Genomic DNA, 16,710 nt, shown 5'->3' on the forward strand with positions numbered 1-16,710 from the left:
ATATTTTACAATTTCGAAAGAATGTTTTTCTTGAATTTATATTTATACCCAAATATATATATTTTGATTGTTTATTTTTTGGCAAATATTACATATTGTTCAAATTTGTCAACAGGTATTATCTCATTTTATTATATATATGCTGTACGTATGTACGACATACATGCCATAATTGTCGAAACATGTGATTATATTCTTCGAAAATACGAGAAACTCGTAAATTGAATTATCGTATTTGAATGTGATTCATCATTCAAGAACTTCTTTTCTACTTCCACTTTGTCTTATCAACATGTTTTTCGACAAAGCGAACAAATAAAAAAAACTTCTTCAGTCCACATGGTGTTTATTTGATCGTATGATATAGAGTGGATCTAGGACAACGATCTCACCGGCCTATCAACGTTTTTCTTTTATTAATCGGAGGCTCGCCTTCTGGTCTGAGTCATATCAACCAATCAGAAGCATCAAATTTTGAGAAATCTATCACGTGTTTTTTTTCTTCTGCTTACGTATTTACTTACCTTCAACCTTTGTATGTTGAATATGTACATCCATATAATATAGGTTTATGTGTATTTGTAGGTAAAGTGAATACGTATATAATATGACGGTCTCTTATATGACGCTATAGTGTCCTGTATCGTAACGTAAAGCGCGTAGTTCTTTGTGTGTCTCACATAGTATAGTTCTGTCTATCTTCGTTTCTAACATCAGTCAGATCCGAACCTTCGGCGGTGACGGATGTATATATGTTGTATCTTGGTTCTCATTTATTTTTTTCCGTGGAACGCTTTATTCTAAAATCGTTCTTCTCGTTTTATTGTTAACGCACCATTACATAGAAACAACGTTAATCACGCGCTGTATTACGCGTATTGTGTTTTACAATATATATTTTTTATTCTCTGATCTTTCTCTCGAGATAGTGTTCGTCTAAAAAAAAAAAAAAAAAAAAAAAAAAAAAAAAAAAAAAAAAAAAAAAAACGTACAATACTGTCGACTGTATTCGTCTATTTTTTTTTTCTTTTTTTTTTTTTTTGTTTCACCTTTTTTTTTTTCTGAACATTCATCAAGGACAAAATCGCTTTCGATAGAAACGTAGAAGACATAACGTACAGCAACGCATTCGCTACTTTGAAGATTACATCGAGTTATTTAGTTGATCTCTCATTTTCGACGCAATGTGCGATGTAAGTTTTTCTTCTTTTTTTTTTTTCTTTCTTTCTTTTTGTTTTATACGTACGCGCACTTGCGCACTCGTTTGCTCATTCGCTTATTCGCTTGTCGTTCTTTGTGAATGAACGAACGAATAAAGGAACAACGAACTTTCAGAAGTAAGATGCAACACAAGATTTACATTTGTAGATAAACGATCGAAAAACAAGAAAATAAATTTTTTAATAATCCTTTGAAGTAATGTGATATTGAAAATTATTAACATTTTAATAACACATTTTTCTTTTGCTTTTACTTTTCTTTTAACACGTTAGATTTATCAAACGATTGAAAACGTCTGCTTTTTGAATCGTTTTTATAAAAAATGTCTACTCTCTATTCGTGCCATATGACATTGTATATGAATTTTTCTATTGCATAGTTATAATGAATTTTTATAAATTTTTATTTCTTCCATGTTTTTTCCCGCTTCCTCTCAGTTTTATCTTTACAATTAGGATATGAGATATATATATCTTAATAAATTGAAATAAACAGAACAAGAGAAAAGAATAAAAAAATTTGTCCCTGTTGCTTTAATGTCAGGTATAGCTGTATAGTGTATTTACACAGATTGTTTTGATCATAGAATTTAGATCTTTATTATATGTGAAAGCAATCGATTATATCATCATTCGAAATTTACACAACGCGATAATAGAATTTTATTTGTATCAGTTATCGCAATTACTGATATTTAGAATATAACGCAGCGTAGTATAGATAAGCCTTAGGTTTTTATTTTTTTATGGAAATCATTTCATTCATCTATAACAGTTCTATTGTATATTACATTATATTAAAAAAAAAATTCAATACTACCGCAATTTGAAATATCATCTAGAATAATAAGTTCGAAGAATTTATACGGAAGAAACCTATGTTTATAAATATTTACTGGTCATCGCGTTATATAAAATATAATTGTAATAAATAAATAAACTCGAACGATTATTATTGGATATTACTTAAAGTCACGATTTACATATATATATTACGTATACATGTAGATAACTTTCGCTCTATGATCATTTCCATACTAAATGATTTCTTTAAGACAGAGATTCTCAATGATATATACGCGATAAACCGACGATTTTTGTTAATTTATTTTGTAAAGTTTGTTAAAAATTCTTTTTTTTTTATTTTATTTATTAATTAATAAATTATTTATTAATTAATAAATTATTCATTAATACAGTGTGGATACTTAAGTATTCCATGTTTTTAATTAATACTAAATTTAATGCACACGTATGTGTGTGTTTTATTTTATTTCTGATATTATACTGTAATTATAATTATATGTATATCTGTACAAGATATATATGATAGTTATATAAACATTTTCATAGGAATTATAGTAAAAAGATTGAGAATCACTGTAACATAAGCAAATCTTATTGCACGTTCATCGTAATGCACGTTTTATTATTTCTACTTTTTAATGGCTATATTACGTAATCACATCTTAACATGATGTTACAATCGTTTTCGTTTTCATTTTTATTTTCGTTTTCGCTTTCGTTTTCGTTTTCGTTTTCATTTTCATTTTTATTTTCGGTTTCTGTCAATTAAATTATTTCGAATATTTTTGATCTTATTTGTGGCTGTGGGAATGGTGCTAATTTGAGATTCTCAAAAACGATTCTCAAAAGTTTTCTCCATTTTTGATTGAAAAATTAAAAAATGGAAGATTCACTCGATCCATTGACTTAATATAATTATAATAATGTATACTAAAAGAATATTAACGTTTAGTGTTTCATTATATACGTATATTGTACATATATATATATATCTTTTTATTTTTTATTATTATACATAAAATTATGCGCAAAAAAATTTAACAATAGATTAATATTATTAGAAGATGTTTAATTTTAAAGTATTTAATCGGTTAAAATTCACGAAGTTTTGGTCAATAGATACATATATGTATATGTATATATACATATACATATATATACATATATATAATTACTTTGTTGTTGGGCGAACATTATTTCAATAGCCAAAACTAACAATCAAAAATAATCTAAAGTCCACGTTCAGTGCCAGGTCCACGGTCAAGAAATCGGGTTGGATATGTACCAAACAAGTTCTTGAGCTTATGAATAATTTCTCATTTCCGGTTAACATCTAATTGTCTTTATAAAATTGAATTATTGTCTATGGACTTTTAGAAAATATTCAAAGATAAAATTCGTTCAGATGTTAAGATTGAAAAGTAAGATGTTTAAGACAATGTTTGTTTTTTATGATAATTATATTTTTACTTGAGTTTACTTTTCAAGTGTCGATAAATATATAATTATAAATATTCCATGTATATTACATATATAATAATATGTGCAATATAAAATTTCTATTTTTATAAGCAAAGTAATAAAAATGAATTTTTCTTGTTATCTACCCGTTATTATTATTTAGATTACGTAATGTTAAAACTTTTAGTTATTTTTTACTGAGAATTTAGAGAGTAGAACATTCATGTTATTATACACATTTATATATATAGCTTTTTATTATATTTTTGTATAGATAACTCTTTTAATGTATAAAATATTAAAAATTCATTGGATTTTTTTCCTTTTTTAATATCTCTAATAAATATTTCTATTTGTTCCATGTTAATAATTATATTTTTTAAGAAGTATTGATAGAAATAAGGAATACTGAAATAGAACATCAGATAACATTAAAATATTTATTAAAATAATTCTTTGTTATTTATTTGTAAGTATTATTGACGATATTTAATTAAAATTCTCGAAGAGATAATATATTTATCGTAGGGTATTTATATAGTCAATAAAGTTTATTTTACAGATAACATTGAAATATCTATTAAAATAATTGTTTGCTATTTATTTGTAAGTATTATTGGCGATATTTAATTAAAATTTTCGAAGAGATAATATATTTATCGCAAGATATTTATATAGTCAATAAAGTTTATTTTGTAGATAGCACATACTCACACACAGATAATATGATTCACGAGATAGTGAATTATATCGCTCGTAAAACCTTTTGTCCTCTTTCGTTAACGTTCCGCTAAACTCTTACGGATAAATTACAAAGAAAGTTAATAGATTAAATGTTAACGACTTTATTGAAATATAAAAGATATATATATAATTAAAATAATTTTACAATTCGAATGAGAGTTTTCAAGAAATAATATATAACGAATAAAGGGATGTATAGAAAAAAAGATAATATTTATAGTAAAATATTATTGTAAACAAACATTCAATTTATTTATCATACTAATTTATCTTTCAAAATGAATTTATTATTATTATCATTATTATTATTATTATTATTATTATTATTATTATTATTATTATTATTATTATTTGAAAACGAGTAAAATAGCATTAGAAAAAAGAAAATTTTTAATTTTAAATTAGTTTGAATATAATATGTAATAAATTCGGGTGTAAATATGTTATATAAAATATCACGAGAAAGTGATAAATAAATGTGACACAAAAATTTTATTATTTTTTTGCGAAAAAACAAGTAGATTATTTTGTGTTTTATCAGAATAAGCTTTGAACGGAAAAATTTTTTAAAATAAATTATTTCCAACAAAGTTGAAATCCCAAACTTGACTTTCAAATAAGTTGAAAATTCATGTAGATATATATAGTACATGTGTTATCGTTCTCACGCGAATTTATGTTATTCAATTTATATCTGCATTGTATGTTGAACGAACGTGTAGTAACATGACGTAATGGCCGATCGATATTATTACGCATGGGCGAACGCGCGCGCGCATCTATACGTGTACAAAAATAAAATGTACATATATTGAACTGATGTAAAGTATGTAAATCGCACGATCGCACAGGAATTAAATGAAATTTTAATTGAATTTAGTAACAATTAAAAAGTGATATATAATTAATCATTGATAATTAAAAAAAATTGAATTTTTTTTTTCTTCTTATCATATCATTTTCTTTATGGAGTCGTTAGGCTCGATATTTCGTTAAAATTTGAACTTTCTTATCAGTCTTTTCTTTTTTCTTTTTTGTTGAATTTATAGAAATTTAAAAAATTATCAATGGAGCAACATCCCTTACGATATTTGCGATATTACTCTAAATGTATGAAGAGTTTAAAAAAAAAAAAAAGAAAAGAAAAAAGAAAGAAGGAAAAAAAAATAAAACGATCTTTGTAATTAAAAAATAAAAATAGAAAAGAACATCTCGATTCTCCTTTGGAATTGTTTTTTGAAGGGTTAACGGGTACACCAATTTTGTATATTTTTTGTTACTTACGAAACTCAAGGTCATTTTCAATAGTCAATAGGCAATCTTCCAAGAATATTTGCCAATTGTTGAGAAAAACAATTTCCTACAGGTGATTCATGTATGCGATATGTGTATGTATACCGTAAAGAGACAGTGATTATGAAGTGTGATTATCTTTTTGGGAAAAACAAAGAGAACAAATAAATCATAATGTTGTTTGCCGCAAAGTTATGTAGAATCGATTATCAGAAAACCAAATGATTTAGATTCTTTAATTAATATTTGCAAAATATTTTTGTTTTGTTTATTATTCCAGAAATTTTGATCTATTGAATAAAAAAAATTTTTTTTATCGCATGTGTTTATCATAAAATATAATAAACTTGTTTATGTTCACTGATTGCGTCAACAAAAAATAACAAATCTCAATGACATGATATATAACGTAATTAAGACTTGTTTATGATAGTTACGCAGAAATATTACATAGTAATACAATATTTTTTAATTAACATTTGTTTACAATCTTTGTTTTCCTTTTCCTTTTCTTTGTTTTTTTTTCCTTCTTCCAATTATTTCATTAAAATTGTTATTACACTACTCTCGATTATACGTGTACGTATTTGAAAACGTTATAAATCGAAATAAATAATATATAATGTTAAAAATAATTGAGAAAAGAAGATCTAATCTAAAATAAAGCGTCGGAAATTTTCAAATAATTTCTTAGTTAATATATTAGTTTTATATAGCCCGAGTAAATTTCTTGAATATTATCCAACTGTTAGTCTTGCTTTGGTCCTTGCAAAAGTTCTTTATCGTTCGTGGCTTGTTACGTAAAATCGACGATATTTTGTCTAATGCCTTCGTTATTCTTGAAACTTCGAGGTATAGAGGTTCGAACGGACAGGATGATGGCTCGAAGCCAATTAATCGAAAGTTTTACTTCTATTTCGCTAGAAATGATACTGAAAGGGAATTATTTTTCAATAGATTAGGAGTATCATTTTTTGAAATATCTAGATATTTATTTCATACATACGTGTACAATTATGAATAATTTATAGGATAAACTGAATCATATCTTACTACTTGAAAATTCATCTTTCTGAATCAAATTAGAATAAATAAATAAATGATTATAAATTCGTGAAAAATGTGAAATTATGAAAATATATTTTTTAATGGAAGAAACGTATTCAATGTCCGATGTTCACCTCGTTCGTTCGGCCGTTTCATTTTCTACATTCTCTTTTGCGCAATCTAACAAGAAAGCGATCGACCTTTTTCTCTTTTACTATTATCCGCAACTTTAAAAGAAGATTAGAAGTGTTAACGTTGTTATAAAATATTATCGTTTTAACATATATATCACATATTATCATTTTAACTTTGACAAACGATAAGAATTCATTATATATGATAAACTCATTATAACTTTTTTTTTGTCTTATACACATGTATATTTACAATTTATCATCTATGTACGTATATGTACGATTATAAGCGATTTCTTGATGACTAAGGAGCAAGATACAACGTTCAAGATTATTTTCATTTACGACATGCGAATTCCATTTACGTATAAGTTCATCGATCAATTTGGTTAAAGTAATTGGTTAGAAAATGTATTTCCTAGTTACTTCATGTTTGAAATACTTATGTTCATATATGTGTGCGTGTGTGCGTGCGTGCGTGCGTATATGAATATATTCTTTTATATAAAACTATTTTACACATGAAAAATAAGTCACGCATATATTGTTATTAATCTTTACATGACTTAACGTTAATAAAAATGACACGGGTTAATGTTTAATTGATTAGATTTGTTTATTCCGATAAAAGAATTCTTAAGTATGTAATTTTACATACACAACTTTAGTTACTTTTTAATTATCACGTTTCTCCTCTCTCTGGAAATTTTTATCATTAAGGAATGATTTGCAAATTGTTGCGTAACTTATTTTTTTTCTTTTTTCTTTTTTTCTTTTTTTCTTTTTTCTTTTTTATGGAAATAAGAAATATCTTGTAATTTTCGAAATTTCTCTATAATTTCGTGAAATATGGAAATGCGTGAATTAAAATGACACAATAAATTTAAAATAGCATTTCATATCGCGAATGACTATGTACAATTGTATGATAAGATCCCACTTTATATAACTATAAATGTCATTTACTCCTTTCACGTAACAGCAAGCATTATGGCTTCTTAAGAGCTATGATCCGTGATGTTCCGTTGGGCTTTCTTGAATAATAATTTTGCTCGACACAGTATGTATGACGTATATCAAATGAGATTTTCTATGACATCAACTTGACACTGCGTCATTAGCTCCATAAACATTATATATATATATATATATATATATATATATATATATATATATATATTAATTTTGCTCGATTTGTCATACATAAAATGTCACGTACATTAAAATAAAAAAAATTATGTTATATATATATATATTACTATAATATTATATAATAAACTAATATTATTAAATATAAATAATAATAAAAATATAAATAAGATATATAAATATAATTTCTGTTTAACAAAATTCTTTTTATTACGTATCTATTTTCAATCAATGTTATCGTCTTTGTTTTAGGTATTGGAGGAGATTCGAAAGACGCGCTAAGCGTTAGCGAAGTGTCACGTGATAGTGCGGCTTATTGACCAAGCCATACGCTAACGCGAATGGTCAACATTGATCACGTGACCCATCGTAACGTCAAGTCGGGTAACCGTCTGCTTCTCGATCGAGCGGATATCTCAACGGACCTTCGAAGGACAAAGAATTCAGAAGAGCCGTCGTTCGCGTTTATTTCTTTACCGGATAAATCGTATCCCTTGTCAAGTTCAGAGGTCATTCTATTATAAAAAAAAAAAGAATAGCAGCCAAGCTGTTTTGAACAGAAATCAGCTGTATGCGAATCATTTTCGCGCGATATAAGCTTTTTGACAGTTTAGCATATCGTTTTGACGTGCTTTTTACGAAAGGAAGTTTTGATTTTTATTTAAAGTCGACATTTTATCCGATAATAAATAATTTATATTCATTATTGTTTTAACGAATATCCGAAGAAAATCAATTAACGATGATGATTCAACATGGTTAAGTAAAATTATTGCTTTTCAATAAATTTGTTCTTGACGAGTATACAATTTTTGCGAAAGGATATAAACTCTCTTCTATTTCGTCTTCGTTGTCGTTGTCGTCGTCGTCGTCGTCGTCGTTGTCGTTGTCGTCGTCTTCGTCTTCTAACTTTTTATTATTTATTCGAATTCGATCGTTGCATCGCATCGAATTTTTAACGTGTATTAGGCGACGATCGAAACTGTGATTAAGATGTACAGTATGAACTACATCGGGAAATTTATTAGTAATTTTCGTGACTTTTACAATGAAATCAATGCTGCAACACTCACTGGTGCGATTGACGTTGTCGTCGTCGAACAAGCGGATGGATCTTTTACCTGTTCACCGTTTCACGTTCGCTTCGGCAAACTCGGCGTTCTTCGTTCGAGAGAGAAAGTGGTTAGTATTCTTATACACTGGTTTTTCTTCTTTTTTTTTTTTTTAATATACTTTTAATCAATAATATGTCATATTATTTTTAATTCATGATCGAATGAATATAAATTTGATCAAAGTATTCTCATTGTTCATCAAAGAAATATATTTACAATATTTTCTTATTTAGGTGGACATTGAAATAAATGGAGAACCAAGACAAATCCATATGAAACTGGGAGATTCTGGTGAAGCTTTTTTTGTCGAAGAAGTGAGTTCAAGCGGTTCACCTACTGACACAGAAATTCCACCTCACTTGGCTTGCTCGCCAATTCCCGATGACAACTGTTTTCCATCAAATAGATTTAATCCATTATCTGATCTTCCCCAAGAGCAGAGGGACAAGATACTCATAGATTCAGTTCTATCAATAGAGCGAGAAAAATGGGAGCAAATGTCTGCTTTGCCGCCTGAAGAAAGAGAGAAATTCTTAATTGAACAATTTTCTGATCTTCCTGCAGAACATCGTGAGAAATGGCTCCAAATTGCATCTTTGACACTGGAGGAACGAGATGAAATGTTTAAACAAAGTTTTGGTACTATATCTACTTTGCAAAAACAACAGATGATTCGTGAGCAATATTCCGCTTTAAAGTTAGAAGAAAAGGAAAGATTGTTTAAGGAAAACTTTCCGGAACTTCCTGCAGAACAAAGGCACAAGTTTGAGAAAGCATTATTAAGTGACTGGAAACAAAAGGATGATGAAAAATGGGAGAACAAATCTAATATATTAAAGACTGACGAAGAAGAAATTTTTGATATGGATGGTATCAATGATGATGATTCACAACCTACAGCATCTGTACCAAAATCCTTTGTAGCTGTTACATCTGAGGATAAAATTCGTAAAATCAGTGTTGTAAAGAATGACTTTATACCTATATCTAATGAATCGCAGGATAATGACAAAGGAAAATCAAGTTATGAATCAAATTCATGTCTTAATAAGCAGAGGATTCGTAAAATTGGTGTTGTTTCTAATGACTTTATTCCTATAATGGATGATTCACAGAGAAGCAGTAAAGAAAAGTCAAGTGACGAATCAAACTCATCTTCGAATAAGAAACTCTCAAGAGATGAAACTGGCGAAGAATCTAAAATGAATAATTCTACTAAGAGAAAGAGAAAGAGGAAGAGCATCATGAGAAAGAAGGGATCGCAAAGAAAAACAAGTAATGGTAGCAGCAGTCAAACTGAAATGAGTGAAACTGACATAACTGCTACAGAAGAATCTCATTGTGAATCTGTAAGTAATCAGAAAGAGTTCAATGTAAAAATACAAATCTTTTTTATTGCATTTATTTACTTATTTATACAAACATCTTTTAAAGACATTAAAGGGACCAAGTCCAGTAGTAGAAATTGATACAAAGAAGGAGTCTCCAGGACTTTTAACTTCTGAAGAAATTTTGGAAAAACGTCCAGAAACTGATTTTCATTTTTTCAGTGATACAGAAATTACAAAGTAAGTATATGATTTATATAATATGAAATAAATTTCAGTATTTAGAAGGAACATTATTAATATTTCTAAAACGTTATTAAAAGGAACCAAGATTCTAGGCCATGTTCACCCGTACAGTCAGATACAGAATTTGAAATGCGTAAAATCACGCAAGAAGGTAGTGAACAAGAAGATGATAAGACTCATCAACAGAGTTGGAAATGGGGCGAATTACCTAGTCCACCACCTGATTCCACTCACCCATCTCATAGGAATTCAGTAAATTCTTCGATTGTAACTCCTAAATCCAATGATAGTAAGTATAAATGTGTAAAATTATTGAAACAAGAATGAAATATGTCTTATTTATTTTTTGTTATTTTAATATACATAATCAAATGTACATTATCATTGATATTATTTTTAATATTTAATCCTCATTCATTACATCATAAAAACTAATATATATAATAATCCTATTTCATATAACACGTCATATAATATTTATACAAATATAAACTATATGTTATATGTCATGTAAATTAAAAGCTTAATTTCTAACAATTTGCTAAATGCTATTTCAATGGTAGCAGAGGCACACCGTTCTATGCTCAGTGGTATGTTCTCGTTTATGAAGAAGACCTCTCGTGTGAGGCATAATCCAGAATCAGAAGGAATATATCTTAGTGATTTAAATGCTGATGAATTGGATCCTGAAGTTGCTGCTCTATATTTCCCCTCATCTCATCGTGGAGCAACAGTGGTAAAAGGTATACAATGCTTTGGTTGTAGCACATAAATGTTCTAAACTAACTAATGCTTTAACATTTAATTACTACTTATTTTTGTTTCTTTTTTTGTGAAATAATTAAGAACTTTAATTATAAATGGTATGAATAATGCATTTTTAATCTAAGTATTATGCCTATTATATTAAAATTTTTTATTTTTACTAAAAAGAAATTTAGTGAAGAATTATGTACATATGTAAAAGGTGTACTTTTAACATATATTTAATAAAAATAATAATTCGTATATATAATTTAGGTAATAATATCGTGTGAAAATGAATAAATGTTTAAATTTTTTCGACAATTTCTTTCAGATGCAAAAGTAGTAGATGAAGAAGACACTGAATCTGGTAATGGACCAAGTATTCCTCAGAGCCCTAATAGCGTTGAAGGAGCTATTGGCGGGCCAAAGTCATTAGACAGTGATTTTGAAGAACCTAAAAATTCTGTATTTGACAGTAATTTTGAAATTAGCGTTTCTTTGTGCGGTGGTTTGGATAGCGAAAATGGTCCATCCAAAGAGGCATTTCACCAGAATTTACTTCATTATGAAGATATTTGCTCCGATCCAAAATTATATGATAATCCTAATTTGGTAGTGAAAATAAATAATAAATATTATAATTGGACTACAGCGTGTCCAATTGTTATGACATATGCTGTCTTTCAAAGACATCTACCGCAGAATGCTATAGAAAATATATATGCGCAATACATGCCATTACTAATACATGGAGACAAAAAACAGCAAAGTACTGGAAAGGCTGAAGGTCGCACTGGTTACAGTTCATGGTTTTCATGGGGAAGATCTACTACTCAACCTAAAAAATCGCAGGAAATAAATCAAGGTAAATATTGCCTCTCTTTCTCTGTCTCATCTCGTTTTTAAATTATTAACCATAATCATTTAAAATTAGATGTATATAACAGAATTATTTTTTTATACAAACTATATAAATATTCTCAACTTTTATTTTAGTTGATGGACCATTAATTGGAGAACATTCTGAACAAGCAATTGAATGTAAAGAAACGAACGTGATAGAAGAAATACCATCTGCAGAAATGTATGTAACATAAAAGAGAAGATGTATTATGTATTTTTATGATAGTATGTAGTTATATATATATATATATGTATATATATAAAATTGAATTTGTTTATTTTATTTACTTAGTAACACTGATCTTAAGACTGATCAAATCTCAACGATTATTTCTGAAACTATGGAAACACGTGAATTAAGAAATACACCTACTGATAATTTGATCACAAAGACTGAGAAATCATGTGAAAGAGAAGGCGAAGGATACAGCGGTAGTGAAGATTCCGATAGCAATCAAAATGATATGCAAGGTGTTAAAATACCAATAGAAAGAAGACCGTATTATGAGTCTACTGAAAAATATCGAAAAACTTTGAGACTGTCATCTGAACAGATTGTGCGTTTTTTAATTATCTGTATGCGGATAGTTGCTTATTCTATTAGAATATCTTCATAAATAAATTTAATACTTCTTTTTTTTTTATTTTTAGGCGAGTTTGAATTTAAAAGAGGGCCCTAATGAGGTAGTGTTCAGTGTTACGACTGCTTATCAAGGTACTACTCGTTGTAAATGTCACATCTATAGATGGAGATGGGATGATAAAATTGTTATATCAGACATTGATGGCACTATTACAAAGTCTGACGTTCTTGGTCACATTTTACCAATAGTTGGCAAGGATTGGGCTCAGTCTGGAGTTGCTCAATTATTTACCAAGATTAAAAACAATGGTTATAAGTTATTGTATCTCTCAGCAAGAGCAATAGGTCAGGCTAAAGTCACAAGAGAATATTTAAAAAGTATAAGGCAAGGAGATTTATCTCTTCCTGAGGGTCCTTTGCTTTTAAATCCGACCAGTTTAATTTCTGCATTCCATCGAGAAGTTATTGAAAAGAAACCGGAAGAATTTAAAATATCTTGTCTCAGTGATATTCAAGCACTATTTCCAGATGGCTCTAAACCATTCTATGCCGGTTATGGTAACCGTATTAATGTAAGAATTTACGAATATAATAAAATATGTTCTTCTTTCGAGCACATTTAATTTTATATTATTAATTTTAATATTATTTTACAGGATGTTTGGGCGTATAGAGCTGTAGGCATTCCTATTATGAGAATTTTTACCATAAACCATAGAGGAGAACTGAAACACGAATTGACACAAACATTCCAATCCTCGTAAGTAATATGTTTGTACTATATATATATTTTTTCTTTTTTTATATTTATTAACAAATTTTTTGTCCTAGCAGTGATTAATGCAATTCTTAGTATATATTAGATGATTTTTCTTTTTTTTTTTTTTCTTTTTTTTCTGAATTATATATATCATAATTGTATTTGTTTGTTTAAAAAAAACTTCTTAATTGATAAATCATAACATCAATTAATAATACATTTTAAACGGAATGTTAGTTAAGAAATAACCATATCATTTAATTTTAGCGTTTACACAGATAGATATTCAATTCCCATAAACCAATTTCTTTAAATTTTCTAATTTTCATATCCTTTTAATGTTAATTAGCTTTTTCTTACAGCTTATTTGTGTAACACAATATATATACAACTCTGTTGTGATAATATGTAGCTAAAAATATTAACGTAAAATTGTATGTTTTTATGTTTGCACAGTATAATGGTTTGCCTTGACATACTTAATAAAAGAATGAAATGTTATAAAGAAAAAAAAAAATTGATAGGCTTTTGACAGGGCGGATATTTCTGTGATTACAGCTACGCGTGTCAGTGCGATATCGTCAATGAGTTGTTCCCACCACTGCCCAGGTCAAACGTCCAATGATGATGACACAACCATTTAGATAGAATTTTATAATATTAGTAAATTTCTTTATTATCAATTTAGGAATTCATTTAACTCAATACTTATTATCGCAATTGAAAACCAGCACAGTGACTTAATTTTCATTTTTAAATCATAATTATACTTAGCCCATACAATTTTAATGGTAGTACATAGATATATATTGTAGGGGTACATATTCTATACATATACCTTTTATGTTTAGTAAAATCCCAAGGAAAGTATCGCATGAAATTCTGATATATAGAGTTTTTTATACTTTATTTATTATTTCTTATAAGAATATATAAGCAGAAATTAGTATTTAAAAATGATATAAGGTCTGTTAATATTTGTTTAACGCAGAAAATATTGTTATATAATATATATATATATATATATATATATATATATATAATATAAATATATATATATATAGTATTTTCCAATAGCAGTTATATTTAAATTGAAAACACATCATATTATTTATTTAGAAGTATTGTGTCATTGTATTTTAAGGTATTTTGGTTGTGCCACACTTGGTATCTTCTTATGATTTCTAGGGTAAGCACTTGTGGTACATTGTAGCTTTTTGTTATAGCTTTTATAACTTTCATTCTTGCAAACATTGTTCATATTGTGTTCATGAATTCATAAGTTTATCATTATTTATAAAATGTGATCTAAATTGTTGATATTTAACTAAATATTTATTTATTTTGAAGATTCATATATTGTTGAAAATCTCTTTTTAGATTTTTTATTTTATTAGTTTATTTTTCTGTTTTGATACACTCCGTGAGATTTTATTGAACTAATAACACAAGATATTAATTGTTATAATTACAAATTATTTATTAACCATTTAAATTATGCTTCTCCTTTTAAGTTATATAGTCATTCTGTTTTATAGCTTTTGTATGTTTGTTTTTTATTTAATTTTTAGTATATAAAAAACAAATATATTTAATAAAGTAACATTAGGAATATCAATAACAAATTAATAAAATTTTAAAAGAATATGGGATATTCACTCTCATAAATAACACATTCAAGAAGTTTTATTATAATCACTGCGTGCACATTTATCATTACAGTTATATTCTTACATTGCAAAATGGAATTCATCCGAGCTGCTTTCTTTGATATCATGGATTTTATTACCAAAAAAAACATACGTATATAAATATTTGTAGTATCTTCAATATTTTTTTTGTTGCAGATATTCAAATATGAGCGTCATAGTAGATCATCTCTTCCCAGCTTGGCGTGAGGAAGCTGCAGATGAATTCAGTAACTTTGCATATTGGAGAGAACCAATTCTTGAATTACCTAAGCTTGAGGCCCATTTTATGCAGACTCAGATGGTTTAATCAAATAATCTTTTCTTACTGGAGCAATAATATTCTGCTCGTAATATAAGAAACCTATCGTCACTTATAATTAGCTACTATTTGTACCCTATACTTAACTATAGTGTTCTTGACTGGTGCAGTTCAGTGATATTATACAAGAACATGATAAATATTACTCTTATACTCTTATATGTCATAAAGGATATTATCGTTTTTTTTAGAAATTAATATTTATTACTAAGAGAATCAATCGTATGTGTGATTATGTGAATTTACAATTAATATTTTGTGCTTGAATTCATCAACATTCCAAAGCACTAATATGTAAAAGTGAAAATATTATATATCAGCGATATGTACATTCACAAATATGTTTTGACTTTTGCTAATATTGAATTTGTCACACCAGTCAGTGCACAGTAAATTATTGGCAAAAGATTACATAATTTTTTGCTTAAATAGAATCGAAATAACTTGCTTTTTGCGTGCTTGCAATATTGATAAGACATAAAAAGTGCTCGTAGTTGCGAATCTATCTTGGAAGTGCTACAACTTGAATGATAATCAATGTTCCATAAATTCATATAAAAACTGGCTTATAAATATATTTATTATGCTAGAGCATTAGTTTAGATTTTTGTAGTACGGTGAGATACAGCCTATAAATAATTTTCTGATCAGAGATATCCATTTAGCACATTAAGAGTCATTTATAAACCATATATATATATATATATATATATATATATATATATATATAATATACACATATGTATGTATATGTATATGCATGCACATATATATATATATACATATATACATAACTGATCCATTGTTATTTGTCTCTTTCGCATATTAAGTAAAAAAATTATTTATTTTTGTACGATATATTTGTTTAGTTAACGTGCTGTGAAATTGCCATATGTATGACAAACGATAATGTTATATTTTATTATGTTGGAATAATTTAATTGAATTAAGATTCTTCTTTAGTAGCAAGCTTATATGATAAGTAAGCTATATATATATGTATGTTTTATAGGACGTTGTCACAGAATTAATTCCAATTTTTTAAGCAAATTCATACTATATTTATTTATATACTTGAAAGTCCAATTAGATATAATGGTTCTCATAATACATTCTATGCCTTTGTTTTTCAAACGCACGGGGAATTTTTAAGTGAACCATTT

General features: G+C 27.4%; 1 protein-coding gene across 6 annotated transcripts; it reads left to right on the plus strand.

Annotated features, from left to right (window-relative positions):
- Positions 1-632: 632 nt before the first annotated feature.
- Lpin (phosphatidate phosphatase LPIN) lies at positions 633-16,252 on the plus strand. Of its 6 annotated transcripts, none has more exons than XM_035873334.2 (13): positions 633-1,193; positions 8,108-9,037; positions 9,204-10,319; positions 10,405-10,538; positions 10,622-10,833; positions 11,108-11,287; positions 11,623-12,156; positions 12,288-12,375; positions 12,487-12,751; positions 12,846-13,349; positions 13,434-13,537; positions 14,682-14,726; positions 15,385-15,526. In XM_035873334.2, the coding sequence occupies exons 2-12, from the start codon at positions 8,849-8,851 to the stop codon at positions 14,716-14,718; spliced, it is 3,363 nt and encodes a 1,120-aa protein (XP_035729227.2). In that variant the 5' UTR covers positions 633-1,193; positions 8,108-8,848; the 3' UTR covers positions 14,719-14,726; positions 15,385-15,526. The 6 variants fall into 6 exon arrangements, with proteins under 6 accessions (XP_035729227.2, XP_085516028.1, XP_035729224.2 ...); XM_085659902.1 differs by lacking the exon at positions 15,385-15,526 and adding an exon at positions 14,096-14,200 and having other exon boundaries at positions 14,682-14,700; XM_035873331.2 differs by lacking the exon at positions 14,682-14,726 and having other exon boundaries at positions 11,111-11,287; positions 15,385-16,252.
- The last annotated feature ends 458 nt before the right edge of the window (positions 16,253-16,710 follow it).

The sequence above is a fragment of the Vespa mandarinia genome, chromosome 10, assembly GCF_050613455.1.
Source record: "Vespa mandarinia isolate Hongniang chromosome 10, ASM5061345v1, whole genome shotgun sequence".
NCBI lineage: Eukaryota > Metazoa > Arthropoda > Insecta > Hymenoptera > Vespidae > Vespa > Vespa mandarinia.